This window comes from Festucalex cinctus, chromosome 10 (genome assembly GCF_051991245.1).
Source record: "Festucalex cinctus isolate MCC-2025b chromosome 10, RoL_Fcin_1.0, whole genome shotgun sequence".
NCBI lineage: Eukaryota > Metazoa > Chordata > Actinopteri > Syngnathiformes > Syngnathidae > Festucalex > Festucalex cinctus.
In genome coordinates this window covers 10665783-10693719 of record NC_135420.1, presented here as the reverse complement: position 1 = coordinate 10693719, position 27937 = coordinate 10665783, and the positions used below count along the sequence as shown (strand labels likewise).

The window sequence follows — 27937 nt, the reverse complement described above, 5'->3', positions numbered from 1 at the left end:
TGCACCAGTTCTTTTGATGCAGCATGCCCCGATGACACAAAGATGAAGTAATCACAGCCTGGGCGGAGCTGGCCACACACAAACTCAAACATCATCATTTCACAAGATAAGTATACCACCCGGACTGGCGATTTCGCAGGCCGCGTTTGGCCGATGATTTGCTGTGTGACACAAATGGAGAAGTCCCAACTTTCGCTGGTGTGGTAAGTGCGCGCAATGCCGTGCGCGCGTGGCCCCTCGAGCAGTTCTTGTTTCGCATACGGCGTCTGCGGCCGTATGAGGAACAAGCTCTCAAAGCTCCACTTGATGTCTTGTAGTCGGAAGGCGCCTCTGACCTTTCTTGCTGCGTGATGGCCGTCTGATATTTTTCAACCACCGGGGAGTGTGCACCTGGCTGAAGCAGGACGAGAAGCCCACTGGGACGATGGTACTGTACCCCGTTAAATTTGTGATGATGATGAGAGCTTCCTCAGATTGATGATCTCATTCACAATGATATCTTGCAGTGTGAAGTTTTTCTGATAACAAGTCTTGAGTGTGTGGCAGAGTGGAGTCAATTTCCTCTTTTAAATGGTTGGCTTTATGCTTGTTGAATATTCTGGTGACGTTTTGTTTGGAATCAAATTTAAAGCCATATTTGATAAGTTTCTGAAATTAGACATGTAAAGTTCAAAATGGAAATGCTGAATATGAACATTTAATTGTTTTGCCTGGCACCAATATATGAATGTTTGTAACCAATGATGACTAGTGTTTTTTTAAACACAGTATTCTTTTCGTTTCCCAATACTTTTTTTTTTTTTTTCAACATTTGCTATTGATGAAACTACACAAAGTTTCTACAGGAATTTTCAGTACCTAACCTAACAAATAACGTGTTCTAATATGCCATGCATGGCTAAATGCACAAGTGTCAAGCTATTTGTGCACAAATAGTGAGATGCAGGAAGACAGCTTGTCGAAAATTTCAGCCAAGTATTACAGGAAGCTGCAATGAGGTGTCAGAGGGGGAAGTGGAAGGCGAGTGAGGCCTACAGTTTCTGGCACAACACTTCCTCATATTCATGTCTTCACTGAGTGTCCATATACAATCTTAAGTCTTTTCATGCTAGGACTGTATTTATTAAGCAAATGAAAACAAGACTGGGGGGCAAAAAAAATGCAGATTAATGTGACTTGAATGTGTAAAATTTAATCCATAGTCATCATTAATTACTTTATATTAGGGGTGTCAAAATTACTGAGTTAATTTTGAGTTTATTTAAAGTTGCTTTAATGCTACTAATTTTTTTTAACGTGTGATTAATTACTTGGAAAGCCTGTACTGGTGGAATTCCAGTACCATATATTTGTGGAGACTGGGGTCAGGTTGTATTTTACAATTTTAAAAATATGCTGAATTACTTCATAGCTTTTAATATTAAAAGAAAAATGCACTGAGCTGTCGCTAATGTCTTATAAATACAATTATGCCATCTAGTGGCAGATAATGACAACATAAATTATCACACTCGTTTTTTACAGTATATCTTTCTAATTTTAACTCAATTTTAAAAATTATTATTAAATTACTGTATCAACGACTAAAAGATGCAGCCATATTTCTATTAGTTTAACATTTTTTCCACTTTTATGTTAACAATATAGAAAAACATTTGTACATTATATTGTGCATTTAAACAGTATAAACTTTGTGATTAACCATCAGTCAAAAATGTCTTTTGCAGTATTCCAGTTACTTCACAAAGATTGGGGAATATCAAAATAAATTTTCCTGGTAGTCAGGAGGACATATACATGACCTTTTTGTATCGCCAACCGTGAGAATTATCGTATCATGACCATAATATTGTATTGTGATGGATATTATTACATCCCTACTTTATATCTCTAAAAAAAAAGTCCGTAGAGCTTCAGTGTTGAAGGCAAAGGTGAGGTTGAATAAGGTGATCTCGATAGAAACTGAAATTGAAAAACTGCTGAGTGGGACATGTTCAATGTTGGTTTTTGTGGGTACGGTATTTGCCAGTATCATGCAGGAAATTACGAGTGGCACGTTTTTAAAGCATCAACCAGCCTAAAGTGGGCTTGAAAACATGCTTTATATTGTTTAGCTATATAATATAATTTAGCTCCTTTTGTTTTGTTTTTATAATCACTGTTCTGCACTTGCCATTACATTGTTTGTTTGTCTGTGTGTTCCCTGGTTCAGGCAAAGTACCACTGGCAAAGTCAAAATGTGAAGCAAAGCGGCGTGGACGACATGGTCCTGTTGTCCAAGATCACAGAGGACGCCATTGTGGAGAACCTCAAGAAACGATACATGGACGACTACATTTTCGTATCCTTACTTACATGCACGATGTCAGTGCTCTTGGAGAGGTGAGACCAAACTAAGGACACTGAAAAGCTACCCGCCCGGCTTCCTGTGCAGTTTGGCTTTAGCTCAGGTGTTAGTTAGCTAGCTCCCATGGTGCTCATTTACCTGCTAGGGAGCTAGCTAGCTAGCAAGCACCAGGGGCTAAACTGTCACAAGGTTTTTACTTTCTGGACCTGGATTTGCCACCTCTGTTTGTCGGATAAGTTGTGACTTAGGGAAGGCTCTTTCAGGAATTAATAAAGAAATCTTATCCGACTCACCCATCCATTTTCTACAGCATCCTCAAAACAAGAAGAAAATTGATTGGTGGATTTGACCTGAGTCACCCTGCCAACAAATGCGTAATAACTTCTCGCAATGTGGTTTTTGCTTCTTAACGATGCCGCACAGACTTACATTGGCCCAGTGTTGATATCGGTAAACCCATTCAAACAGATGCCCTATTTCTCTGACAGAGAAATTGAACTCTACCAAGGAGCTGTGAGTTGGCTTCTTTTATATTTTGTCACTAGAAATCTTGTATTTCTTCTAGCTGAACTCGCTCTTGTTCTTGTGTGCATTTAGGCCCAGTATGAGAATCCGCCCCACATCTACGCCTTGACTGACAACATGTACAGAAACATGATGATCGAAGGAGAAAATCAATGTGTTATAATCAGGTGACCTACCTCGAGTTATTTGTTTGTTTTTGTCACACAATTATTATTAGTTCACTTTGTGTTGTGTTAGCGGTGAAAGCGGTGCGGGAAAGACCGTGGCCGCCAAGTACATCATGGGCTACATCTCCAAAGTGTCAGGAGGAGGATCAAAAGTTCAGGTAAGCTCATTTACATAAACTTGGCATGTTCTTGCAGCATGTGATGCGTGCTCATCTAAGTGTTATAATTGTCTCATTGTGTTACAGCATGTGAAAGACATCATCCTGCAGTCCAATCCTCTACTAGAAGCCTTTGGTAACGCCAAAACTGTCCGCAACAACAATTCTAGCCGCTTTGTGAGTAAAATTTCCGCTTTATTTTGGATATTCACTCCTGTGTTATTTTTCTGATGCTGTCCTGTCCTGAGGTTCGGAATGGCTGGGCTACCAGGGGCCAAGGGACATAGTCGTTCGAACTCCCCATTCATTTCTATGGTCTTTCTATCTGTTTGCACTCTGGTACACTTAACTTGTAAGGTTATTGTCACATAGGATAGGCTGAACTGGGTGTGGATGGGTGGTCAACACAGTATAAGATTAGAAAACATTTTGGACAGATTAGACCTTCTTCCACATTTAGCAGAAAAGGCTCCACAGCTATGTACTTGATCTTTCTGGCATCCAGTAAATAATTCAACTGTGAATGTGCTGCTTTCTGGTTGTTATTTTTAGTTTAGCAAGCATTAAAGATAAAAGAACTGATGAATGTTCCCATCAGATCTTTGGTGCGGTGCTAAATTGCTAACACATAATAGCAAACGCCACTGATGGGCTGACGGATAGCATTGTGGCAAGGTGTTATAACCCATTAGGCAATGGGTATTGCACATGTAGACAGATACAATACTAACAGGCATATATTCTTTATCCTCTGCAAAGAACCTACCTCAACTTTATCTATAGAGCACTTTAAAAACAACCATAGTTACATTCAAAGTGATGTACATAAAAATCTGAAGTATAAAAACAAAGAAAATAATATATAAATAACATAAAAACATGCCGAGTCTTATGCTACGTTGAAAGCCAAAGAATAAAAATGTGGTTTTCGCAGAAATTTGGCAAAACTGTTTAATTTCCTCTACATCTATGCATTAGTGCTATTTTTCTTATTAAAAACACTTTATGTATTATATATATATATATATATATATATAGTAATATAGTTGATACTTACTTATAGCCCATTATGAATGAAATTTCACTTCTCTGTATGTTTCATACATATTTCATTTAGGTTCTTTAAGTGGAGTCATTACTGTATATTCTAACGTAACGGCCAGAAAACCCGTAAACACAAAGCATACTTGTAATTAACATGACATCACGTTGCTTCCTGTTGCACACATACAGCAATATGTATGCTGGATATTTGCATCAGGCAGATGCAGGAAGTGTTTAGTGCACACATATTTGCATGCTTAGTGCAACTTTCACCGACAAGATGTATCTACAGTAGGTATACATTTTCTTAATTTAGCATTCATACAAGAGCTACAAGAAGTTTTTTTAGTCATGACTAATCATAAAAAGTTTAAAAGTTGAAGTGTGTTATTAAATCAGATATACTTGATGCATCATTTAAAAGTGATCTTCAAAGAGGGGTTGAGAGGAATTCCTCTTGTGTAATGCTGAAATAGTCTCATATATAAAATGATCTCATAAATATTATTGGAATACTCAGTACACACGACTGAAATGCTCTCATAAATGCTTTCAGACACATGATTGAAATGCTCTCATATACAGTATTACTGAATTGTTCTCATACACACAACTGAAATGCTCTCATATAACTGAAATGCCCCCAGTCACTACTGAAATGCTCTCATGCTTAACAGTGAGAGGCTCTCATTCTCTACTGAAATGCTCTCATTCAGTGCTTAGCTGCTCTCATGCACACTACTGAAATGTTCTCATGCACTAGTGAAATCCTCTTATAGAATGAATGATTTGCTCTCGTATATTAATAAAATCAACTGAATTTCTCTCAATCACTACTGAAATAATTAATACACACCACTGAAACACTCTCATTACTACTAGAACAATCTCATACACGTTACTGAAACACTCATACCTTGCTGAAATTGTCTTATACACACACTATTGAAACACTCTCATTTACACTACTACTACATTCTCGTGTATCATACAAACTGATTTCAGTATGATTTGTGAAAACATTTCAGTCGTTATGTGTGAGAGTGTTTTAATGGGAGCATTTCAGTCATGTACTAATATGAGAAAAAAAAAACATTCAGGAGTGTGTATCAACAGTGTCTTCATTAAACATATTTGTATTCTTTGGTTTTAGATTCAACATGAAACTGGGCATTGTTTTAGTGTTTTATTGTATCTACTGTGGTTATGTTATTAATTTATTTAACTGTTGTTATAGTCAGCTTTTTAGTTTTATATATATATATATATATATATATATATATATATATATATATATATATATATATATATATATATATGCCCTGTAAATAAAGTTGTTCAGTAAAGTAGTTCAGTAGTGAATGTGAAAGGAAACCCTGAAATATGTCAATCATGGGCATTCATATTCTTGACGGCTCTTCTTGTTCATTGCATTATTTGCAAAGTATCAGACTTTGCCTTTTGTCCTGTGTCCTGCATCTGACAGGGGAAATACTTTGAAATTCAGTTCAGCAGAGGGGGAGAGCCCGACGGGGGCAAAATCTCCAACTTTCTGCTGGAGAAGTCAAGGGTGGTGAGCCAGAATGACAGCGAAAGAAACTTCCACATTTATTATCAGGTCGGTTGAAGGGCATGCATGATCACATGAAGTCACATGTCCCCATGCGTCTACACAGCCTCTTTCCTATGCTAATAAAATATGTATTTATTGTCCCTTGCACTGCCGTCTTCCAGCTGATAGAGGGCGCTAGTGCTCAACAAAAGGAGGCCCTGGGCATCATGACCCCGGACTACTATTTCTACCTTAACCAGTCTGGAACCTACAAAGTGGATGGAACCAATGACAGCAACGACTTCCATGAGACAATGGTGCATATTCTACACCTAAAGTATTTAACTCATAGAAATACAACACATACAGAGATGCTAATTAGATGAAACAATGTCAGAAGAATAAAAATGTTTTATTTTATTTATTTTTCAATGCTTTTAATTCGCTTGTACTGGCCTCCTCTGTTGTAGTACATTAATATAACCAATAGAGGGTGCTAGTGCTATTTTTGCTTTTTGGAAGGTATTGCACAATCTGAGGTAGGGCTGGCTGCTTGCTGTGTTTTATTTGAAAAGTTAATCTGCCACTTTAGCAATTTTGGACAATAATGGATTCAAAATGAAAATAAATATACAGTAAAGAACATACCAGAGAACTAAAATGGCAAAGATTTTTTTTTTTTTTTTTTAAACCTGCACATGAAAGTGAGCCTGTGCTTCCCCTTACTACGCGTGTTGGATTTAATTTTTACACACATTACTAAAATTTTAGATAATTATATATATACTAGTATAATCTACTATACTAGTAGACTACAAAATGTCAATCTAAATACTGTATATTGTCTCTTGAATACTGGTTTCATTAGAGATAAGTATGGCTATCGTCGTGAAAGCATCTCTTGTATTGGATCTGATGAGAATGCGCTTGTGTACACAAGATTGCCGGTGCTGATGCTAATAGATAACGTGGCCCCCTCATTATTTGTGTGTGGTCTCCAGGAAGCTATGCAGGTGATTGGGATCCCAGGTGACATCCGGGCCCAGGTGCTGCAGATTGTCGCCGGCATCCTGCACCTGGGGAACATCAGCTTCATAGAGGCAGGGAATTACGGGCAGGTGGAGAGCATGGACTGTGAGTGGCATTCACCAACGCGCTGTACCTACGCACACACGCACCTGCTCATGCATCATGCATGCAAGTGCACATGTATTCCCTCAGCGAGTACAGTAATTGGCTTGTTTATCCCTCAGAGGGATGTGAGTAAATTAGAATGCACCAGCACTTGTTTGTGGTTGTTGTGAAGGGTGAACGAGTGATTAGCATGTCAGCCTCACAGTTAGGTCTTGATTTGCACAACATTCCAAGTCAGATACTGAATATGATCTTGGCGAGATAATGTCGTTGTGCATCAACAACACCTGGATTTATTTATGTTAGCTGAATTGAACTGAACTCTACCGCTCGTTTGGAAAGTGGCTATAGTATATATGTTAATACAGAATTTTAATAGCAAAAAATAAAAAAATTTGGAACGAGAGTTCATTCTTGGGTACTGATGAGCAAAAATAGCTATCAGTTTGATACACACTTCTGAAATAAATTAAAGTACATTGTATGGCATGTTAGTATTTAGTCATCTGTGTGAAGACTCTCAAATAGTTTCTCAAATTAGAATGAAAAGGAATCAAACAAAATAATTGCGAGGAATTTATTTTGAAATTTTGTAAAATAAATGAATAAATAAATAAGTTAAAATGCAGTAGTATAAGCTGAACAGTTTAGAGTTGTAATGGTTTGAATCAGTCCAAAAATGCAGACTTAAAGGAGAGGACAATTGAGTCGTAATATTAGGATTTAATTTTGAAATGCGGAATAAAAATTATTAGAACATTTATTAAAAATAGTAAAATAATAATAATACAACACACTGTCAAAATACAGATATTTATTTTAGAAAATTAAAAAATAAGAGTATTTCACTGTATCATCACTAATCAAGAATACAGTAATTAACTTGATACAAGTTTACATTATTATACTGTAGAACAGGGGCGTCCAAACTTTTTCGTTGAGGGCTACATACAGGAAATCATAAGGGCCACGTAATGTTATGAAGAGAAATTATGTTAAGTCCTTAAAAAAATGTGCAAATAAATGATTTGTGCTTTTGCATATCTAGAAACATGCTACAGTATATGAACCGATTTATTTATAATAGTCACACCTACTTTTTTTGACACCCTCCTTTCTTACTTTGACCATCTCCAATGTTTTTATGTATTCTATTTTTTGTGCGTATGTGTGCGTGCGTATATGTGCGCGTGCGTGCGTGTGAATTTGTGTAAATTTGTACTCATTAATTCACCTAAAACCTAATAAAAATCCCATTACCCTTCACCTTAACCGGATACTTAAGAGTCTCTCCCAAGTCGTGAAGTTCAAAAGGTCAGGAGACCAGAAGAAAGGTCAAAGAAAAGAAAGATAAATCAAAGTGAAATCCAGCACCAACTAAACACCTCCTGCCATCCACATGGTTACAAAACCAGAGTTTTACACCAACCCCAGAAACCTCTAAATTCCAACAAATGAAGGAGATTTCAAGAGACCAGAGGAAAAACTAAAGAGAGGAAGGAGGGCAGGATAGATAGATGAAGCAGAGTGAGATCCACAGACACCAGCACCAGCCAATCCATCAAAGTGAAATTCATTTTTAGTATATGTCGCGGGCCACTGAAAATAGATGATGGGCCGCAAATGGCCCCCGTGCCGTAGTTCGGACACCACTGCTGTAGAATATAAATGCAGTAGAAAATTACTTTACTGGATCACAGCTGCCTGTAAAATACTGTAATTTGTACAGCGGCAAGTTTTACAGTAACAATGATTTTACAAGGATTAACACAAATAAATAACATTGTGCAACATTTTATTTCTATAGATCTCTACAAGTATTTACATTTTCAAGTTCTCAATTCCACAACATTCATAGGAAATCGCAATGCCTCATCCCTGGTGGTTTTTAAACAGACCTGTACGCTACTCATGCTGCCCTTTGGTCCTAGTGCCTACCGTTGACACCTTCCAATAATGATGTAAATGAACTAGGTACTTGAAATAGAGTGACAGAAATGGTTTCAGAAAAAAAGTACTTCATTAGAAACATTTCTTTTTTATATATGACTGTTTTTACTTAATAATGGATGGATGGATGAAAATAAAATCTTACTTCAGACTCTGTTGACTGGAGTTGCTCTTGAAGGACCAAGTTTGGGTATGTTTGGAGCTTGAATCTCAGTTCCAGTCTTCCTGTGTAGAAAATGGTTCCAAACAATTACTCAATTATTAAAATAGTATCGTAATATTGATTGAATTTCGACAGCTCTATATGCCTTCCTTCTCTTTGCGTTCCCTTCAGTGCTGGCTTTCCCAGCCTACCTGCTTGCCGTCGACCCCAACCGTCTGCAGGAGAAGCTGACCAGCCGTAAAATGGACTCAAAGTGGGGAGGGAAGTCCGAGTCCATCAACGTGACCCTGAACCAGGAGCAGGCCAACTACACGAGGGACGCCCTGGCCAAAGCACTCTATGCACGCGTCTTTGACTACCTGGTGGAGGTCGTCAAAAGAGAGACTGAATTATAATTCTTTTGATTCACTTTATAGTTTATAGTTCTATTCTTCCTACTTCCTGTTTTTCTGTCTGCTCTGTACAGGCCATCAACAAAGCCATCCAAAAACCGCATGAAGAATTCAGCGTTGGTGTACTTGACATTTACGGATTTGAGATTTTTCAGGTAAATCCCACAATATCACAAACCTTTACATTTCAATAATGACTCATCGATTTTGTTTTCCTCTTCAGAGAAACGGATTTGAACAATTCTGTATCAACTTTGTCAATGAGAAGCTGCAACAAATCTTTATAGAGTTGACTCTGAAGGCAGAGCAGGTGGGGAGCATATTGCTGTTGATGTCATGTGACATGATGACATATGCACGTGGAAATGATGTCAAGGCGTCGCCCAAAGATCATAGTGCTGATTTGAGATTACAATCTGGAGTGATTATTTTTTAATTTTACAATTTGTTTAGGCAAGCATTTCAGTAAAACTGAATTGTTTACATGATTTGACGGATTCCATCAAACTTTTTTCTCACTCTACAGGAAGAATATGTTCAAGAAGGCATCAAGTGGACTCCAATTCAATACTTTAACAACAAGATTGTTTGTGACCTTATTGAAAATAAACTGGTAAGATTCTAAAATGATCACTGATGGATTTAATTCAGTGTTACCAGTGAAAAACACGAGTGCAACATAAAAGTTTTTTTGTTTTTTTTTAACTCAAGATGAGTGTTGTTTGCCTGAAACTGCTTTCAGAACCCTCCAGGTGTGATGAGCGTGTTGGATGATGTGTGTGCCACCATGCATGCCAAAGGCGAGGGCGCAGATGGCACTCTGCTGCAAAAACTGCAGGCCGCCGTGGGGACACACGAGCATTTCAACAGCTGGAACTCAGGCTTTGTTATACATCACTACGCTGGAAAGGTACTTACTGTGACAGGAACCGATTGGACAGACAGCAATACCAGTCGTCTATGTCTTTCTGAGAATCAGAATTAGAATCATCTTTATGGGCCAAATATTTAAAAACGTATGGAATTTGTCTCCAGTAGTATGAGCTGCACTAGTATTGCTTACAAGCAGCAATGACCAAAAAAAGACGTGCTACAGGATGCCGATCGTTGTTTATTTGAATACGTTTGAGAACATAAAGTTAGAATGGGTAAAAGGACAAAATTGGATGAATAAGCAAGATACATAATATGAGATTTTCTATTTATCTATGACTTTACACTTAACATGGCACATATATCAAATGCTGTTATCCAGCAAGCTAACACTGCACTTCCTGTTTAGTTGCTCTTATTTTGAAACATATTCACATCACTTCCGCGCCACAGGAGGCTTTCTCATATGGCTTTGTTGGCGTTACAAGTATCTATTTAATGTTATTTTCTACAGACAGGGTGTAATATAGTTACAGTGTTGTTTGTTTCTAGTCATGTATTAATTTAGTTAGCTACTTTTGCTATTAAATCGTCTTTCGCTAATAGCTCAGCAAAATTAGCGTCCGTCGATGTTACGTCAATCGTTGTTGACGGATTTATTGACGGATTGACGATTACATTGAAGGTACCGACCAATGACAACTGTGCAAAGGATGCAGCGAGTCATCAAGCACAGACAAGGTGAATAGATGTCATTTCAACTTAGGCAGGAAGGTGTCAAAATGTTTGTTGGCAAATATTACCCATTTAAACTAAAAAGGCATGCAGTACTATGCAGACAACCGCCAAGTTTGAAAAGTAGTGGCACAAGGAACTGAGATCAGTTACCGGTGTCGTGTTTTTCATACAAATATTTATTCCAATTATCACTTGAAAACAGTTTTAGCATAGAGTAGAGATACATTACGATATGTTCCAATCAGAGATGGACTGGGAACAAAACCCCACCCGCCATGACATCAAGTGATTACTTTTCATTGTTGTTTGCTGAAAATGGACTGGCCGTTCGGGAAATTCTTAATGGCCAGTCCGCCCTTGGTTACAACCGTAAATTCAGGTTAGGTCGGGATGGATGGATTAGTTATTTTAAAGTGTCAATTAATTTGCAAATGTTAACCAGCTGTTAAAGTCTCTCTCTTGTCGCCTCAGGTTTCTTATGATATCAACGGTTTCTGTGAGAGAAACCGTGACGTGCTTTTCCCAGACCTCATTGAGCTCATGCAAAGCAGTCATCAGTGAGTCTCCTCCACTAAGACACAGCAGCCACACTCACTTCATGGCAACAGACAATTTGGTCGAAAAATGTTGTGACTATTGTTTCCGACCATAACAGTGACTTCATCCGCTATTTGTTCCCTGAAAACCTCAACACAGACAAGAAAAGTAGGCCAACAACAGCAGGATCCAAAATCAAGGTGGGAACGCATCTTCCAACTGAAGATGATGAGTAATTATATTTTTGTTAAGGTCTATTCAATTACTCTTCACACAGAAACAAGCGAATGACCTGGTGAACACGCTTATGAAGTGTACTCCACATTACATCCGCTGTATAAAACCCAATGAGACAAAAAGGCCCAAAGACTGGGAGGAGAGCAGGTTAGCGTCATCACCTGGACACACACGCCCACACACTTACAAACCTAACTTTTTTTCTTTTTTTTTTTGCTATGCATTTTCAGGGTTAAGCATCAGGTGGAATACCTCGGACTACGAGAAAACATCCGTGTACGGAGGGCTGGCTTTGCATACCGCCGGGTCTTCACTAAATTCCTGCAAAGGTCTGAAAAAGTCGCTTGAGACCAGTTTAGTTTAGTGCGCAACGGGTACCAAAATAACAGATTTGTAGTGCACCATTATTTGGCTCCAGTCTCGGGGAAGTCGAGTCCCATATTTTTCATATTTTTTCCTAGTGCAGGGTGCCGCACTATTATAAGCACGGCGTTCTGATTAATATTATGTGTGTGGATTATGAATTAAGCATCAAAATCTACATGTTTTTAATCCTTCTCGGGGGCGGCCATTTTGTCACTTGCCGCCAACTCAACTGAAAATGACATCACAGTTCCTCAGGGCCAACCAATCACAGCTCAGCTTGTAAATATCCCATGAACAAACTCAGAAAACAGGCAAGCCATGATTGGGCTGAGCCCTGAGCAACTGTGATGTCATTTTCAGTCGACAGCAAGCGGCAAAATGGCCGCCCACTGAGATGGGTGGATTTTGCTGCTTAATTCATATTGCACAAACACAATATTGTGGAGACGCATAGAACATACTCTTGTAAAGAACATTTTTCATGTGACTTCTTTTTTAAAGAAGAAGAAGAATGCTATATTATGATCTGTAGTTTGTTTTGTTTGTTTTTTTTGTTTTTTTACTTCACATTACCTTCTTTTTCTCCATTTGAGGGCTAAATTGGTAACTTACCAAGGTGTCACGCAATATTTACATAGATGGCAGTCAGCTCAGGATTTTGTGATCTGAATTGAACTGTTACTGCTTGTTTGGAAAGTGGCTGTAGTATAATTGTTAATGCACAATTTTAATAGCATGCATACAAAAACACAGCACACTTACAGTTTAACTTTCTCTGCATCTTCTACTGGATGTTTGCGTGTCCAGGTACGCCATCCTGACTGCTGAGACATGGCCACGTTGGAGGGGTCCAGAGCAGCAGGGGGTCCTTCACCTCCTCCGCTCCGTTAACATGGATAATGACCAATACCAGATGGGCCGTACCAAAGTCTTTGTTAAAAACCCAGAATCGGTAATGAGAAATGTTGCTGACGTTTATTTTACGAATTTGTCGTAATGTTCTTTCCGTCTGTGTTAGAAGATGGTGAAATTGTTTTAAATAAATCACGAACTTGTACAATGTGTTCTCCTTAGCTATTTCTTCTGGAGGAGATGAGGGAGAGAAAATTTGACACTTTTGCAAGGACTATTCAGAAGGCTTATAGAAGATACATCGCCAGAAAGAAGTATGAGCAGATGAGAGAAGAGGGTACGTTTCCAAGCCTGCAACATTCTGAAGGGACTGTTCAACACATTAACATATATCATTACTCTTTGTCTATCCTGGCATAACAGCTTCAGACATACTGTACAACTCAAAGGAGCGGAGGAAAAACAGTATCAACCGTAACTTTGTGGGCGACTACCTGGGTCTGGAGCAGAGGCCTGAGCTGAGACAGTTCCTGGCTAAGAGGGAGCGGGTTGACTTTGCAGACTCTGTCAACAAGTTTGATCGAAGATTCAAGGTGATTTTTTTTTTTTTATTATTATGTGGCCAATATCAAAGTCTATCCGAATATTTGGAAATACTACACTTCCCAGCAGGGGGAGCCTTTTCTTTCTGACTGACTCATTTTTCTCACAACCCAGTCCATCAAGAGAGATTTGATCTTGACACCCAAAGGCATCTATCTGATTGGTCGAGAGAAAGTGAAGAAAGGTCCGGAGAAAGGGCAAATAAAGGAAGTGCTGAAACGAAAACTGGAGTTTGGGAGCATAAATGGCATCTCACTCAGGTAGAGACTCAAAAGTTGACTCAAATTCAACAATAGTTGCTTTGAACCTTTCAAAAGCATCCACGTTAGGTTCACTGACGATTCTATATTGTCATTATGTGTGAATGTGAGTGTGCAAGCACTACTAAAAATGAGGGGGTGTCAGGCGATTAAAATTTTTAATCGTAATTAATCCGCATAATTTCAATAGTTAACTCATGATTAATCAAAAATTTTATATCTCTTCTAAATGTACAATAAAATGTACAATAAAAAATTTTTTTCTAGGGTTCATACTCTTAACATAAAGGTGGAAAAAAATGTTAAACTAATAGAAATATGGCTGCATCTTTTAGTCATTGAACAGTAATCTCATAATCATAAAAATGAATTAAAAAAGATGTCCTGTACTGTAAAAAATGAATGTGATATTGATTTGTGTTGAGGTAATTTTCTGCCACTAGATGGCCTAATTGCATGTGTAAGACATTAGTTACAGTTCAGTGCATTTTTCTTTTCATATTAAGAGCAGTCTAATCTTTAACATTAAGTAACTATCGTGACATGACGACGACGATATATTGTGGCAGTTTTAATATCGTGATATCACAATATTGCCGTTATTGTTACATCCCTACTATAAAGTAGAAGTGTCAGGTAAAGCTTTCAATCGCATGACTTGAATAGTTAACTGATTATTAATCGCAAATTTTATACTTTTTAAATGCACAATAAAATGTACAATCATTTTTTTCACAAGTTTTCATACTTTTAACATAAAAGTAAAAGAAATGTTAAACCAATAGACATGTGGCTGCATTTAATAACATAAAATATTTAATAATCATAAAATGGAGTTAAAATTAAAAGATGTACTGTACTGTAAAAAAAAAAAGTGTGATATTGATTTGTGATGGTCATTTTTCTGCCACTAGATGGCATAATTGCATTCGTAAGACGTTGGTGACAGATCAGCGCATTCTTTTCATATTAAGAGCTATGAAGTAACTTGTGAAATTCTGCATATTTTTAAAATTGTAAAATACAACTTGACTCCAGTCTCCGCAAATATATATATATTATTATTAAATGTATTACTGCTAAATTTTGACGGGTCGTCTCTGCTGTGTTGCAACTGGAATTCCAGGCTTTCCAAGTCAGGGGCTGTCATTAATCTCATGTAAAAAAAAAAAAAGTAAGTGGCATCAAAGGAAGTTTACATTTACACAAAATTAAGGCAAAATTTTGACACCCCTACTAAAAATGGATGAATGGATGGATGGTTGAGTACATATTATTTGAACACTGACTGTACCATTACCTTCTTTTAACATTTGAATGGCAGTTACAAATCTTAAAATTGACTTGAAAATTTGAATTGTGTTTTTAATTGATTCTAAATTAAAATAAATTGAAAAGTGAAATCAATTTGCTTTCTAGGATCCCGGCGTTACTTTTTAGGTGTTTGAAATTCTAATGGCATATTGTTTTGTTTTCAGTACGAGACAGGATGACTTCTTCATTCTGCACGAGACGCAGTACGACAGTCTGCTGGAGTCCAATTTTAAAACCGAGTTCCTTAGCTTGTTGTCCAAACGCTATGAGGACGTGACCAGGAGGAAGCTTGCTATATCCTTCACCGACAGGTGCAGAGAAAACATGCTAAGATTTGGTTTACATGCAAAAAAATCACATACATGAACTCCACATGCTCACCACACAGACTCGAGTTCAGAGTGAAGAAAGAAGGCTGGGGTGGAGGGGGTTCCAGAGTGGTGATGGTTCAGAATGGAATAGGGGACCAGGCTCAGCTCAAAGCTACAGGAAGGACCCTCACCATCACTATAGGGAATGGGCTCGACAAGTCTTCTAGTAAGTGTACTGTACACAAATAATGCCAAAATAATACCAGTTATGTACATTCAGAACATGAAATATTTGTTTCATCAGAACCAACAAGGAAGGGTGCTCAACAGTCACATGGTCGAGGGCGAAATCACAGAGCCAACAAAGGTAAAGTCACACTTCAGTTGGGCATATAATGTAAAAAAGATAAAATAAAAAATAAATTCATTAAAAAAAAAATTCACTCACGAATTCTATTCAAATTTTACAAGGAGAGTTTTGAGTACATTTTACCAATTAATTTATTTATTTTAAAAAGTTACCGTAATCATTGAGGAAAGAACTCATGACCTTCAGCTTGAGAGACAGCCACTCTACCACCTGAGCCATGCCACGCTTGCTGTTTGCCACTGTACTATATAGCTGGTATGTCCTAAATGAGACCAAAAACTGGTTTCTTGGAGGTACAAGGATTCCGCCTGGCCACAATGTACTAAGACACAGCAGGAGCAGCATGGCTCAGGTGGTAGAGTGGCTGTCTCCCAACCTGAAGGTAGTGGGTTTGTTCCGCAACCCTTGAGTAGTTTTATTTTATTTTATTTTTTTTATAAACTGGTAAATTGTACTCCAAACTCTCTTTGGAAAGTTTACTTAGAATTTTTTAGTATTTTATTTTATTTTATTTTTTATTTTATTTTTTTTATTTATTTTACAGTGAACCTCTAATAAGGCCAAACTCAATCCATTCCGTAATCCTGCTCGACTTGCTTGTTGCGATTTGCATCCAATTTTTTTTCCATAGGAAATACAAATAAACCTTTCCTGGGTCAAACTTTCACCATCATAAAAACTTTATCCTAAGAACGTCATGGTTTACCTGTTTTCTCGGTTTGGTCATGTGACGATCGCAAGCTGAGCCCTCAGGCACTGTGATGTCATTTTCAGCAACCAATGCTTTAGGGTGTTGTTTTCCTTATCAAAATGTGTTACAAGATTATTTTTTGTGTGTTTTTTTTTCTGGGACTGGAATGAATTAATGACATTTCCATTCATGTCAAGAGGGAAAGATGATTTGAGATGAGAGTTATGAGCATGGTCACAGTCGAAATTAAACTCATAAATCAAGGCAACTTTGTACATAGTTATCTGTTGTTTGGGAGGTTTATCATGCACCTATTCCCCTTTTCCACAGCACACCAAAATGGAGCGACCCAGTTTTCGAGAGGACCCAAACAATCGGATATTATGTATTCCTCACCGCATAAACAGAGCCGACCTCCTCAAACGGCACTGCCCAAACTGGGCTCTCAGAGAGCTCCCAGGATCCCAACCCACAACCTCAGTAACCAGGGGAACATGGACTTCCTTAACGTGCCCGACGAGGGCATGTCAGGGTGAGAAGATTTGGAAATAAGTCACTCCTAGATACTGTAAATATGACAGTCCAGTTAGAAAACACTTGAAAAGTTCAACTCTATACAAAAATTATACATCAATAATATATGATGAGGGCGGCACGGTGGACGAGTGGTTAGCACGTCCGCCTCCCAGTTCTGAGGACTCCGGTTCGAGTCCAGGCTCCGGCCTTCCTGGGTGGAGTTTGCATGTTCTCCCCGTGCCCGCGTGGGTCTTCTCCGGGTACTCCGGTCTCCTCCCACATTCCAAAGACATGCATGGCAGGTTAATTGGCCGCTCCGAATTGTTCCTAGGTGTGCGTGTGAGTGTGGATGGTTGTTCGTCTCTGTGTGCCCTGCGATTGGTTGGCAACCAGTCCAGGGTGTCCCCGCCTACTGCCCAGAGCCAGCTGAGATAGGCACCAGCACCCCACGCGACCCTTGTGAGGAATAAGCGGTCAAGAAAATGGATGGATGGATGAATATATGATGAAACCAACATCAATCGCCATGAATTGGTAATGTAAATAAATAAATAATGTTAGAATCATATTCATTCCTGTTTACCGCTTCATTCTAATTGTATTTTGTTAGGGAAACATAAAATGTTTGTTATTGTTGGGTTTAAATAACAAGACAAAAATCAATGCAGCAGCTTGACCAGTATGTACTGACTTTAGGGCAATATTTAATTTTTGTATGTTAAAGTGGAAAGTCACCTGTGAGTTTCTCTAAGCAGCATGTTTGCTCTTTCATTTGCAGCAACTTGTTGCCATTACTTACTCATTGAACATAATTGTCAGTATAAACTCGAAAGGCTCAATCGAAAACGTATAACGACACGTTGTTGCAGTGAGTTTGTCGTGTTCCTCTCTCGCACTATCACAGGAAACAAAGGAAGCAGAGCATCGGTCAGCGGCCCCCTCCTGCTCCCAAACCTCAGCCTCGCCCTCAGGGGCCCCGCTGTCGGGCCTTATATCAGTACATTGGCCAGGACACCGACGAGATCAGCTTTGAGTTCAATGATGTGTTTGACCTTGTCAAAGAAGGTGTGTAGACCGTTAGAATGGATGATGGAGAGTGGATAAATGTTATTTACACCACTTAGAACAAGTTAGCAATATTCTCCTTTGGAGTAAAATTTCAGGATGAAACTCAAATTCACTAACATTGAATAGTGTGCGTGAAATGTAGTTACTATGGTACTCTGTGTTGTTTCATTGTACAGATCCATCGGGATGGTGGACTGGCAGAATTCGAGGAAAAGAAGGTCTCTTCCCTGGTAACTACGTGGAAAAGATTTAACCAGGACTGATTGTCAAGTAAATCTAACCTGGTTGAGTGGTCAGAAGACCGACAGTTAAAACACAGACCCGACTACCACGCGTGTTAGGTTTCATCTGTGTTATTGTCTCGGACTATCCTGTTTAAAATGACCTAGCAACATGATCTTTGACTACTGGCCCGTCATTGTTCTATGGACTAAGGTTCAGTTACAGACCATCAAGTAAAATGAGCCTAATTGCTGCATTGCATTATGGGGTCAACGCTGTTTACAGCCATACTGTATGTTGGATTCCATTCTTCATGTTATGATCACAAATAGGCATATAACAGATTAACAATATACATTACTGTATCTTGGGATAATATTAAAGTGTTTGGCACAGAGCTGTTTGTATTTCTCAATAAAGCAGAAATACTTTACGTTTGAATAATTTAACACAGCTATACATCTCTTCATGTCAATGTTTGTTTTTGTTTTTATATGGAAAATTAAAATACAACAGTATTTCTGGTTGCTAGTCTTGGTTTTAATGTTGATGACATAATTATATTTAGCCTGGTGGTTGAATTTTTTCTGTTCATTTTGGCCAGGAGTGTCCAAGATCCATCCTCGAGAGCCTCATCCAACCTGTTTTCAATGTTTCCTTCCTCCAACACACTTGATTCATATGATCAGGGTTGTTGTCAGGCTTCTGCAAAGCTTGCTGATGAGCTGACCATTTGATGCAGGTGTGTTTTAGGAGGGAGACTTCTAAAACAAGATGGATAGAGGGTCTCTAGAATGGACTCGTACCTCTGATTTAGTCCCTTTGTGATTATTTCTTTTCATGTCTTACGAAAAGCGTATCTTGATTATTACTTCAAGTCAAATTTTGACTTGATTTATCATATCTTGTGATTCATTTCACTTTAGTCAACTAAACCGTTGTGCTCAATCAATTTATTATTTGAGGCAGTTTACAAATGTATGTCCCAATTATATGAGGAATACTTACAGAGAGACACACGCAGGTGTACAAACATAGCACAGGTGGGACCGGTTGATCCTCCTTTCCTCAGAAAAACCTGCAGACGCACAACTGCACCTTTTATTTTATTTTATTATTCATAATTCTTGTCTATCCAGCAAAGAAACGTTTCAGGGAGGGCGAGGGTGGTGGTTGGTCCTTTCCATATGGATAGTCTCGTGGCATCATAATTCTGCGCGTGCCCATTAGTGATGTCACAGTCTGGTGCAACAGGATTGCGCGCGTCTCGATGCTCCACCCTGCCAAAGTTCACCTGTTGAGTCACCTGGAGCCTCGCAGCATTTCTACACTGGAAGGCACTGCAAGCAAGAAGTAGGGCATGGGAGGTAGGACAAGTTCATTTCTAAAAAAAAAAATAACTCCTAACACTTTTCTTTTCTTTTTATAATAGGAGTATTGTATTAAAATTAGACTGTTACTGTAAACTGGAGGAAATCACAAGCATGAGCTCATGCTTCTTGATAGATCAGTCGGTAATACAGTAGACAGACAGAAAAGCGTTATCGATTCAAATCTGATCTAATCTTGCATAACTTTTACTTTCTCCATAACCATATTGGCTGAAAATGAAACAGAGGGCGGGGGGGAGCAGAAAGACACAAACTTACAAAAATACTTCATTGCGTTATTTATTTATCCTCAATTTCCTTTATGGGACTTTGTAGTGAACAATAATTCTTAAATCCTCTCTGTATCATTGTGTCTTTGACAACAGTACACCTAAGACTTGAATAGTAGCAACACTTTCATTCATTGCAGTACATTCAAAATGTACAAAGGCTTTGTGAAAGTGAGCAAATGCATATTTGAATACAAGGGCACAAAGGGAGAGTCAATTTCCATAAACCACCTACGATAACTCCCCCAGTCCTCCTTCATGTTCTTTGTTTTTTTTTCTTTCCCCAATGCGCAGCTGACCGTTCTTTGCTTAGATTTTGGTGTAGCTGGACTTTCTGCCAATCTGTCTTTCAGGTGCCTACTCAAGTGAAAGGATGGCTGGAGTTTTCTCCTATGAGAGTTCAGAGGTCGACTGGTGTGAAGACAACTACAAACACTCTGAACATGTGGCGGAGTTCTTTAACACTGTGAGAGTCAATGGCTGAAAAAGAAATTCTGGTGGGCTTTCTTGTATTCAAAGGTGAAAAGCTTGTTTTTTGTTGTTGTTTTTTTTCCCCCTCGCAGATTAGCAGCTTCATTTTCTTCATTATATCTCCCATCATGCTCTACCTTCTTCACCCTTACGCCAAAGAGAGGAATCTGGCAATCCACCTGGTCTGGGTCATGATGTTATTTGTAGGTAAGTTATTTTTTCCTGCATATATCCTTAGATTAAATTAACTGATTTTCTGCTCCAAATAAACATGGGACAGACGATCAAAAACGTTAACATCCTTATGTCAATACCGGGTTTGGCCAGTGCAAGTACTCTGTGATGGTGACATAAAACAGAACCATAGCTAATTACGAAGTGTTTAATGTAATTGTGTTTAAATGTCATCAGCATATGTTCTTTTAGTAATTTTAATAAGCTAATTTTGTTCTCTTTGCTTTGCCTATGAATGTCTACAGCTGTTCTGTTTGTAAAAGGTGTTGTGCTTTATTCTGTGAACCACATTGAATTGTGATATAGACCCTTCCAATGTGACGTCATGTTGAAGTGCGCCCCAATTTGATTTGTTTTATGTTCTTGGTCTTGTCAAGAGGCCCTATTTTTTGCTCCCTATGGTTTATTAAGAATTACAAAAGCAAACTCATATGATGTCATCGCACGGCACTGTCACTTCCTCTTCTTCTTCTTCTTTTAAATTACTGGTGGATCACATGATCTCTCTGGTGTATAGCGCCACCTACAGGGGCGGAGTCCCCTCTCAATATTCGCAAAGAACCGATAGAAACGGGTATAATCGCATGTCTGTTTTGCACATTATCAGTTAATTTGCTTAAAAATTTGGATGGAAACCCCACAACTGAGACCAGTTAGCCTCTGTTGTTTCAAACCAAGAATTGCACTTTAGACTCATTCAAAACTCATTTTTATCGCAGGCCACATTGTAGTTATTGTTCGGAGGGCCTTGATGACAGTGTGAACTCAAATAAACGTTTGATCGAATAACTGGTTTGATGTCAGAGGCCATTAAAAACTATTTGTTCAAATATTAGTATTTTATTAGGGTGATTGGTAACAAAAATGAAATCTTTTAGAAGAAAATTTACGTAATTTAGTACTAAAGTCAATGCAGTCAATAAGTTGTTTTTGCAGGCCACATAAAATGATTTGGTGGGCCGGATCTGGCCCCCGAGCTTTGAGTTTGACACCTGTGCAATAAAACATTATTTTCCACTCAGTTGATAGAATTCTTGCTAGTAACTTGATCTAATAATAATTATGTCCATCTCCCTTGCTTCTTCTCAATTATACTCGCTATTATATATGCTAGGCCTACGTACAAATTAGACTTTTTATTCATAGTTCTTTCTCTTCACAGGTATCTTCTCTGCCTACTTCCACATGACTTTGAGTTTTGTTGGCCAGATGCTGGATGAGCTGTCAATCTTGTGGGTGTTGGCAGTGGGATACGCCATATGGTTCCCACGGAGGATGTTTCCTTCTTTTATAAAGGACAGGTAACACAACAGCAAGCCAACCGCAACCGTATTACAATCTGTGTAATCATTCAGGAGACTGTTCATGCTTGCTCACTCTAATGCCTTCGGATAAAAGGGAAAAACTATTCATTCATTGAGCACACGCCACTCTGAAACCTAACCTGTGCTGGCTCAGGAGCCTGTCTGACAGCTCCAACAGGAGTCACTGTCAACAAGACAATACAGCGTTGCCATCTTAAAAGTAAACTGACAAAAAAAAAAAGGGGGGGCTGGATGGAGCCCCGCCTCAAACTTTATTAATTATTAACCCTGAGCTGGCTTGGAAAGGTCAATGAATTTTTAAAGAACGCCGCCCTGAAACTATACTGCCGGTCTATATTTTTTTTCTTGATGACATCTCTATGTGTCATGGACAGGTCCACCTTCTCAAGGCTCATCCTGGTGGTTACCGTCATCACATCAGTGTCCTCCTTTGTCAAACCTACTGTCAATGCCTATGCTCTCAACTGCTTCGGCCTGCACATGCTCTACATTCTGGCGATTGAGATGAGATGGTATGAGACTAATCACAGCTTTTCTGGTATCAAGTATGATGCTTACTGCGCCTCCTGTGGTCCGAAAAGCTCCACTCGCTATCAACACTTTTTCATGGTCAGGGTTAGGGCGAGTCATATGAGTGACTTCCTCATCACTCATTGCTTCAAACATATTTGTCCTTGATGTTTCTTTGTAGTGTTTGAAGAAAGATACATGGGTAAACGTGAACAAGAGTATGTCAGGAGTGATTTTTAACATGTTGGAACATCTGATTGATATTTTTGCCAAAGGGGAAGCCACCACCAAAAGAATTATTGACAATAATCTGTTCAGTGCAGCCCCACTCGTCTAAATATGGTATTTTGGTTAAAATTGTGTTAGTGGAATATGAGTTTAGCAGCGAAATCCCGCCAGTTTTTTGTCACTTGCTGTCAACTGAAGATGACATCATAGTTGCTCAGGCAACGACCAATCACAGCTCACCTGTTTTCTGGCTGATCTGTGATTGGTTGTTACCTGAGACCTGCGCAACTGTCAGTTGTCAGTCGACAGCAAGTGGCAAAATGGCCGCCCCCTGAAATGGATAAAAACAGCTGGGTTTTGCTGCATGACTCATATTCCACAAATGTAATATTAAGCAGAATGTCATGTTTAGACTAGTGAGGTCACATTTAACATAGTATTGTCAAGTGATTTAATTTAAGGTTAACTTCGCCATTAAACTTTTTTTTTTATTAAGTCCAGTCATATTAGTTCTAGCTACAGAAAATTTCACGGCATGTTTATGACCAGAAAAGCAATAAAAAGCAACACCAAAAAAAAAAAATCATAGCACTTACTGTGTCAATTACATGCTTTTCATAGCTCTCAAGAGGCACATTTGTATTGTCTCTGGGGATCACTAAATATGCTCTGAAGTAAATGCTAGCATTGCTGACTATTTGTCTTGGTATTTCCTAAGTGTTCACATAATAATTTGATAGTGACATCATTTTCTTTCATTCTGTTTATTTAGCTGTACAGACCAGAAGGCTTTGACACTAGCCAAATGGTCGGTGGCTTTGTGGATCCTAGCGATCTCCTGTTGGATTAGTGATCGCTTTGGCTGCGGATTTTGGCAGAGGCTAAACTTCTGCTACTTGCATGGCATCTGGTAAGCTTGTGTTGTGTGTGCCTCATGTATTAGCCTATAAACCCTGAGCTTTTGATCCACTTGGACTGTCCCTCAGGCACATTTTGATTGTGATTGCGGTGGCATACGTGAGTACGCTGATAGCCTACCTGGATGCCAACTCCGAGATCCCCTACTCGTTGCCTGGACTGCAGTACTGGCCCTGTGATAAATTGCCACTTGGATTACCTCACATTGTCCTGGGAGGCACAACCAAGACACTCAAACGGTGCTAATGACTTTTGCGGTGCAGTGCATTTTTTATTTGAGATAACTGATGGCTGACTTACAGTAGGGGTGTTAAAAAAAAATCGATTCGGCAATATATCGCGATACTACAGCACGCAATTCTCGAATCGATTCAATAGGCAGCCGAATCGATTTTTTAACATCCATTTTTGATGGAAAAATATTCCACAAACTAACTTTCACACTTTAAGCATGGAAGAATGTTATATTAATGGAACATTAAGCCTTAATACTTTATTTCAATGCTGTTCAAACATGAAAAATGTTACAACCTGTTTGTTAAATACAGTGGCTCACAGTTCTAAGACTGAAGTTTCAGATCAATAAATAATACATTTTCATTCAAATCTTACAGTGTACATGTACAGTATAAGTTTACTGAATGGTATTTTCTAAATTTGAGTAAAAAAATAAATAAATAAAATTGCAACAATCGACTTGTAAATTCATATCGGGATTAATCGGCATCGAATCGAATCGTGACCTATGAATCGTGATACGGATCGAATCGTCAGGTACTAGGCAATTCACACCCCTACTTTACAGTTTATCTCACCCCAATATAAATACTATTAAATAGTAACAACTGTGATTTTAAAAAAATATATAATTTTGACTTAAAAAAAAAAATCATGCTACACATTTCATAATCACGCATACACACATAGTACAATCAAGACAAGAGATTCCAAAATGTTGACACTAATAGCTAAAAAAGAATTTTACAAAACTGTCAATTAAAATGAAACATTATCATATTTTTTAAATTATTTGTTTTAATGTCTGAGTATGAAAATTAAAAATTATAAATCTAGAGGAAATATGTTTATTTTATTGTTTACCCAATACTTGACTGTTTAAAACTCATTTGCTCCCAAAAACATGTAAATACGTTCTATTTGAAATGTTTTGTGTCCCAAAGACGTATGTATACGTTTTTTTTGTTTTTTGTTTTTAATAATAGAGCATATAGAACGATTCAATGCAGCCTCTCAACTGCAAAGAACCGTTGAAGAAATTGTAGTTATTACACAAACGGCCAGCAGGTGGCAGCAGAGCAAAGGAGATTAACCAGGACATGTTGAAAAAAGCTCAATTACTCACAATTCTAAATAGATTTGTGAATAATGATGAAACATAGCTATATTCTCATGCTAATTGCTGCAAAGGGGAAACTGATAGAAATGTACTTTTTTTTTTCCTGATGAAAGAAATGACTTTAATCTTTCTTTTGGTATGTTCCTTGTTTTTATAACAATATAACACAATATTCTGTGGGCCTTGCAAGATCAGTCAAAATCCAGTAAAACAGCCGGGAGTGAAGGGTATTGCTTCTGTGAAAATGGCTTGGAGTAAATGAGTTACCGAATGTTGTATTGTTGTATCATGTCAATATAATATACTCTGTATGACTGTAATAACTTGTAAATGTATGTGAACCTAAGTGATCCATGTATTAGGATATTTGTCTTTTCCAGTTTTGGCAGCTTTGCTTCAATGATTTATTCATTTTCAGTTTGCATGTCATGTGTTCACCTCATCATGCCTTGCGAAATATTTGACAACATAAAAATCAGACTACTGTTAATCTTCTGTGGATGATCCTGAACGTAACAATACTGGATGTAAAACAAATGATGTAAACAGTAAATCAATATGTTTGCTCCGTGTTAAGGCTCAACAGTGACCTCCTATGGACTGACACTGGCATTATTTCAAAAGGAAGAAAAAAATGCTGCATCTTGAATCAATTATAGTAATTGCTGAATGATTGGTTCCTAAATGGCTGAAATATGAGAGTTAAATGAATAACTAGTATTTTTAATTAGTTTAAAATCAAACACAAATCAACCTACTCATTCTCTTTTGGAGACACCAAAATAATTTTGCAATAATAACATTTTAAAAATCTGATCATTTATGCAAACACATTAAATGCTGTGTGGGGTCATCAATATAGAAATATAAAAATACGGCTGAATTCATGATGTATGATTGTGCAAATCGGTATGACTACAGCAACACTACCGCAAACGTGAGCAGATTAGCTCTGAAAAAGGCCTATTAAGTAATATCTAGAGAGCAGCTGTTAAAAAGCCACACAGCAAGCAGTTATTTGAGGCAGTTAATGTCTCTGGAGTGCCAAGAACCTCTCGATGCAGGATGCCATCCGAAAGACTTGCAGTTGTGCATAAAGCTGCGTTTCGACCACCTCTAGGTTTGCAATGAGCTCAGACTCATCTTCAAACAGTTGTATTCCCTGATGAATGCTGTGCTACTTTGGATGGTCCAGATGGATGGCATTATGTATGGTTGGCTGATGGCCGCCATCTCGCAAGACTGCGGCGGCACCGAGGAGGCGGTAGAGTGATGGTTTGACGTAATTGGCAGTAGGCCCCTTTAGGGTACTTGAAGGTATCAAATTGACCCCTGCCAAACTTGCTGAGTATCTAATTGACCATTTCCTGCCTTATTAGGAAAAGAAAGAACTGTACAATCCACAGTATAATAATTCTCAATGCATTGCAAAATATGCTGTCGGGGGCTGCTGTGGGTATAAAAGAAGAGAATTTGACAGTGCGGCCTGCACCATCATCCACACACTTTAATTTTATTGACAAACTTTAGCACATATGTAAAGAAAGATTATTCTTATTAGGACGGATTGTTGATGTTTTAATATCAGTTTCACAGCAGAATGAGTCATAAGACAGACTGACTGACTGACTGACAAGCCAGTATGAGAGTGCAGATGACCCCTTGAGCCAAAGATGAGGCACAGTAATCTTAATCTCACATCAAAGTCTAGCCCCAGACTTGTCTGCCGTGGACGCTTACTTAAAACGTTCTTAAAAGTAAACACAAGATCAGCATACATTTTTCACTGACAAACTGTTATTATTAGAACCTTACACTAACTATAGAAAATATGAAGTTATGAAAGAATGAAATGAATTTTATCAATTTGCAACACAATTTGTTACTTCTTTTATTTTTACAAAAGTCAATATTGTATGTAATTTGTACATATACATACTTATCACATCATATATAAGGAGAACTTGTTGATTTATAACAAGTACATCAGTTTGCAATTTTCACTTTTAGGCTGGTTTTGTCAGCTCATTCATTTAGCTTTTATCTTTGTGTATGAAAGCTCACATCTTACATGGAGCCCGTATGTCTTTACTTGTGTTGGAGCGGGCGAAAAAAATGTATATTTCTATGGAATCCTTCTGCCGACCACCAACACACTGAAAAAAATCAGGAGAAATGTGATCAAAGTTGGACAAGACAGCTTGACAAGCCTCACATGTGGCTGTTCAACTCTGACAACATAAATCTTATGTGCATTCCACATCCAAGCTAATTGGCAAGCCTCAGACATGTGTTCATTAGTGAACATTTTTAATTGCACATGTGACACATAATTTCCTTTTTGATGAGACTAGTAGCTGTTTATAATGCAGATGCCACACTTTTCACTCGAGAACACGTGCTAATTTTACAAAATTCAGGTAAAATCATGTTAATGATGAAAAGCCATAATAAATACTATGAATTGATATTTCATTATCATAGGTATAATGGTAATGATTATAAATGTATCCTTTTTCCTTTGCAAAAGTCACCATTCCTAATAGACTAAAGTAATTATCTGGGATAACAACTGCTTTTATCATCAGTGTCCACTGGGGATTGTGCTTACAAGTCATTAAAACATTATAGAATAAAGATGATGTTTATCATTGCTGTGTCTTTAACGCTTGTCAAGGCAAAAATAATAAAATTATAGTAAAGCTCTTGTATGCAAAATTTCACATTATCCTTTTGTCCTGTGCCATTCTTTCCGGATAAAAAGGAGGATTAAGGACTTGACGTCTCAATGTGAGTAAGACACACTCATGTCTGAAAGCCAAGGTGGGATTCCTTTCCCTCTGC

The 27937-nt window shown here is 38.1% G+C and overlaps 2 protein-coding genes across 4 annotated transcripts; both read left to right on the top strand.

Moving 5' to 3' along the window:
• Positions 1–45: 45 nt before the first annotated feature.
• Positions 46–18908, top strand: myo1f (myosin IF). 2 transcript variants are annotated; one of them, XM_077534567.1, is made up of 29 exons: positions 46–203; positions 318–427; positions 2213–2341; positions 2771–2860; positions 2945–3039; positions 3110–3197; positions 3285–3374; positions 5728–5859; positions 5976–6110; positions 6795–6927; positions 9212–9408; positions 9507–9587; positions 9656–9742; positions 9959–10045; positions 10175–10342; positions 11515–11600; positions 11699–11780; positions 11858–11964; positions 12048–12146; positions 12991–13135; positions 13258–13372; positions 13459–13628; positions 13753–13898; positions 15377–15523; positions 15601–15749; positions 15828–15890; positions 16915–17116; positions 18005–18165; positions 18345–18908. In XM_077534567.1, exons 2-29 carry the CDS (start codon positions 425–427, stop codon positions 18419–18421), a joined length of 3264 nt encoding a protein of 1087 aa, XP_077390693.1. In that variant the 5' UTR covers positions 46–203; positions 318–424; the 3' UTR covers positions 18422–18908. The 2 variants fall into 2 exon arrangements, with proteins under 2 accessions (XP_077390693.1, XP_077390694.1); XM_077534568.1 differs by having other exon boundaries at positions 94–203; positions 325–427.
• Positions 18909–20292: 1384 nt separating this feature from the next.
• acer1 (alkaline ceramidase 1) lies at positions 20293–25687 on the top strand. Of its 2 annotated transcripts, none has more exons than XM_077534480.1 (6): positions 20293–20516; positions 20614–20728; positions 21918–22056; positions 22455–22592; positions 23591–23728; positions 23805–25687. In XM_077534480.1, exons 1-6 carry the CDS (start codon positions 20424–20426, stop codon positions 23980–23982), a joined length of 801 nt encoding a protein of 266 aa, XP_077390606.1. In that variant the 5' UTR covers positions 20293–20423; the 3' UTR covers positions 23983–25687. The 2 variants fall into 2 exon arrangements, with proteins under 2 accessions (XP_077390606.1, XP_077390607.1); XM_077534481.1 differs by having other exon boundaries at positions 20427–20569; positions 20681–20728.
• The last annotated feature ends 2250 nt before the right edge of the window (positions 25688–27937 follow it).